Raw genomic sequence first — 4,174 nt, 5'->3', positions numbered from 1 at the left:
AAGATAATAATCAGATGGATCTACTAGCTCATGGATTACTGCTATTCCTCATTTGCTGGTATCATTGGTTCAGTTTCCATTTCTGAACAGATGAAATTTAACCCTGATAAATGTGAGGCGATGAACTTGGGAAGAATTAACAAGACAAGGGAGTATTCACTGAATAGCAGGACACCAGGAAGCTCAGAGGAATGGAGAGATCTTGGGGTGCTTATCCACTGATCCCTGAAGGCAGCAGGATAGATTAATAGGGTAGTTAAGGACATATATGGGATGCTTGCCTTTATCAATTGAGGCATAGATTATAAGAGCAGGGTGTTCATGCTGCAGCTGTACAGGACTTTGGTTAGGCCACAGCTGCAGTATTATGTTCCGTTCTGGTCATCACACTATAGAAAGGATGTGAGTACAGTGAAGAGGAGATTCACCAGGATGTTGCCTGGAACGGAGAATTTCAGCGATGAAGAGAAGTTGGATAAGCCTAAGTTGTTTTCTTTAATGTAGAGAAGGTTGAGGCAGAGTCCTGATACAGGGGTATGAGGTTATCAGGGACATGGACAGGGTAAATCAAGATCAGCTGTTCCCCTTAGTTGGAAGGTCAGTAACAAAGGGGCATAATTTTAAGGTGAAATCTAGGGGATTTGAGAAAACAAAGTTTTCACCCAGAGGATGGTGGGAATCTGGAATGCTTCAGAGGGTAGTTGAGGGCATTCAAGTACTAACAATGTCTAACATGCAAGGCCATTGACCAAGTGCAGGAAAATGGGACTGTTTTAGATTTAGAATAGTTTTTGTCAGTGCTTTCTCAATGGACTGAAAGGCCTCTTCAGTACTGTATGGTCCTGTCATTCTGTGACATTGCCCTAAGTTCACATTACAGGAAACCAATTTTATAAATACCGCTCAATTCCAACCCAGATTTTATGGAGAAATTAACTTTTTGTATTATATCTTGGTTTTAGGTTTCATTTAACGTGCCCTGGTCTCCTTGCATGGATAAACGATGCTATGATTTTGCAGAAATTGCAAATGCCTGTGACCTTTTAATGGTGACATCCTTTGATGTGCAGAGCTTGATGATGGACGAATGCTTTGCAAAAGCAAATGCTCCCTATTTTGAGGTTTTTACAGGTATGTACAACACAGCATGTAGTTCAAGTTCTGCCTGATCTATATCATTCTTAATCTAACACAATAATCTCTTTCTACCTTTAGGTCTGTTAAATTATATTAGGCTCGGTATTGATTCCAGAAAGCTGATAATGGGAGTTCCATGGTTTGGTTATGACTATCTCTGTGAGCAGTTCTTTGAGGTAAGGAAAAGTGATTAGTTTGTATTTTATAAGAAATGAGAATGAAGTAAGTTTATTCAAAGCACATCCAAATTGGTACATTAACTGTCCAATCAGAGCAACTAATTATATCCTCAATGCATTCACTTTCAAAACCTTTACAACTTGGTAAATTAATATTGTTCGTATCTTCCCTCCTTCATCTTAACTTTTCACTTACTTCCATTTGCGAGCGCTGACTGTTACCTTGGTTTACATTAACCAAGACACTTAATCTTTTGTTTCCTTGAAGCTTTCCATCAACTTCTTCCTTCCAGACTGTAAACTGAAGCTTTTCAAATCATTTCTCAAAGCAGATCCGTTTACAGAGAAACTGTGGAGGAGGATTGAAAGGAGATGTCTCCATCCTTTTGAGCCTCTTCCTCTATCCCATTAGACAGTTAATGGTCTGAATTCCTTGTTTCACTAACGCTTAATGTTCTTGCTCAGCAAGAACAATGTTCAGTTTTGGTTTTGAGATCTTAAGTTGCTTCATTTCTCTGAAATTTCTGTCATAGCCTGTACATTTGGAGGTCAGTCAGGCTGCTGCCATGTAAGAACATAGGACGTAGGTGCAGGCGTAGGCAAATCTCAGAAAGATGTGAGAAAAACAGGGTTTTAGTTATGAGGAAAGATTATATTCCCTACAGTATGGAAACAGGCCCTTCAGCCCAACAAGTCCATACCTACTCTCCGGAGAGCAACCCACCCAGACCCATGCCCCTACATTTACCCCTGGATAATGCACCTAACACAATGGGTGATTTAGCATGGCCAATTCACCTAATCTGCACATCTTCAGACTGTGAGAGGAAACTGGACCACCCAGTGAAAACCCCATGCAGACATGGGAGAATGTGCAAACTCCACACAGTTGCCTGATGTGGGAATCGAACCTGTGCCAGGTCCACAGTGGCAACTACTGAGCCACCGTGCCAACCTCATACAGGATTTCAACTTCAACTGGTATTAACATTAACATAGAACATAGAACATAGAAATGTACAGTGCCGAATAGGCCCTTCGGCCCACAATGTTGTGCCGAGGATTGTTCCTAATCAAAAATCAAATAACCTAACCTACGCATCCCTCAATTTGCTTGCTGTCCATGTGCATGTCCAGCAGCCACTTAAATGTCCCTAATGACTGTGCTTCCACCACCACCACTGGCAACGCATTCCATGAATGCACAACTCTGTGTAAAGAACCTACCTCTGATGTCTCCTCTACACCTTCCTCCTAATATCTTAAAACTATGACTCCTCGTACCAGTCAATCCTGACCTGGGGAAAATTCTCTGGCTATCAACTCTATCCATGCCTCTCATTACCTTGTATACCTCGATCAGGTCACCTCTCTTCCTCCTTCTTTCCAGAGAGAAAAGTCTGAGCTTAGTCAAACTCTCTTCGTGAGACAAGCCTTCCAGTCCAGGCAGCATCCTGGTAAACCTTCTTTGCACCCTCTCCAAAGCCTCTACATCTTTCCTATAATAGGGCGACCAGAACTGGACGCAACATTCCAAGTGTGGTCTCACCAGGGTTTTGTAGAGTTGCAGCAAAACTTCGTGGCTCTGAAACTCGAACTCCTTGTTAATGAAAGCCAAAACACCATATGCTTTCTTAACAACCCTATCCACCTGGATGGCAATTTTGAGGGATCTATGTATTTGAACACCAAGATCCCTCAGTTCCTCCAAACTGCCAAGAATCCTGTCTTTAATTCTATATTCAGCACTCACGTTTGACCTTCCTATTTCATCACCTCCTCAAAGAACTTCATAAGATTTGTGAGGCATGACCTGCCCCTCACAAAGCCATGCTGACTGCCTTTAATCACACTATGTTTTGTCAAAGAGCCATAAATCCTATCCCTCAGAATTCTTTCCAAAACCTTGCTGACCACAGATGTAAGACCGACTGGTCTGTAATTGCCAGGGATTTCCCTACTCCCCTTCTTGAAAAGACTAACAACATTTGCCTCCCTCCAATCCTCTGGTACAACTGCTGTGGAAATTGAGGAAGCAAAGATCTTTGCCAGCAGCTTAGCAACCTCCTTTCTCGCTTCCTGGAGCAACCTCAGATTAATCAGGTCTGGCCCTAGGGACTTATCAATCTTAATGTTTGCTAAAATTTCCAGCACATCAACTTCCTCAATCTCAATCTGTTCAAGCCTGTTTCCCAGCTCCCCGAAGTTCTCATTCATAACAAGGTCCCTTTCCTTCATGAAAACCGAAGCAAAAAACTCATTTAGGGATTCCTCTATCTGCTCAGACTCCATGCACAAGTTCCCTACACTATCCCTGATTGACCCTACTTTCTCCCTGATCATTTTCTTATTCCTCACGTATGAGTAAAATGCCTTTGGGTTCTCCCTAATCCTTCTTGCCAAGCCTTTCTCGTGCCCTCTCCTGGCTCTCCTCAGTCCATTTCTGAGCTCCTTTCTAGCGAGCCTGTAATCCTCTAAAGCTATGGTGGACCCTTGCTTCCTTCACCTTATGTAAGCTGCCTTCTTCCTTTTGACAAGAGGTTCCTCAGTTCTCGTCATCCAAGGTTCCTTAATCTTACCCCTTCTTACTTGGCTCAAAGGAACAAATTTGTGCATCACTCACAACAACTGCTCCTTAAACAATCTCCACATTGTCTGTGGTGCCCTTTCTGTGGAACAATTGCTCCTCCCAACTCCTGTCTGATAGTGTCATAATTTCCTTTTCCCCAATTAAATATCTTCCCATGGTAACTGCTCCTTCCCCTCTCCATGGCTATGGTAAATGTGAGGCAGGTATGGTCACTGTCACCAAAGTGCTCTCCCGCCATGAGATCTGACACCTGTCCTGGCTCATTGCC

General features: G+C 42.8%; 1 protein-coding gene across 1 annotated transcript in view; it reads left to right on the top strand.

Annotated features, from left to right (window-relative positions):
* The first annotated feature begins 380 nt into the window (after positions 1–380).
* LOC122547441 (di-N-acetylchitobiase-like) overlaps positions 381–4,174 on the top strand; it is a 13,734-nt gene continuing 9,940 nt past the window's right edge. Inside the window, exons 1-3 of the mRNA XM_043686062.1 lie at positions 381–402; positions 963–1,131; positions 1,216–1,313. Coding sequence (XP_043541997.1) covers positions 993–1,131; positions 1,216–1,313 — 237 coding nt within the window. The 5' untranslated portion in view covers positions 381–402; positions 963–992. The remainder of the gene's footprint in view (positions 403–962; positions 1,132–1,215; positions 1,314–4,174) is intronic.

This window comes from Chiloscyllium plagiosum, unplaced genomic scaffold, assembly GCF_004010195.1.
Source record: "Chiloscyllium plagiosum isolate BGI_BamShark_2017 unplaced genomic scaffold, ASM401019v2 scaf_11882, whole genome shotgun sequence".
Lineage (NCBI taxonomy): Eukaryota > Metazoa > Chordata > Chondrichthyes > Orectolobiformes > Hemiscylliidae > Chiloscyllium > Chiloscyllium plagiosum.
The sequence above is the reverse complement of the archived record's forward strand: the minus strand, read 5'-3'. Positions and strand labels throughout refer to the sequence as shown.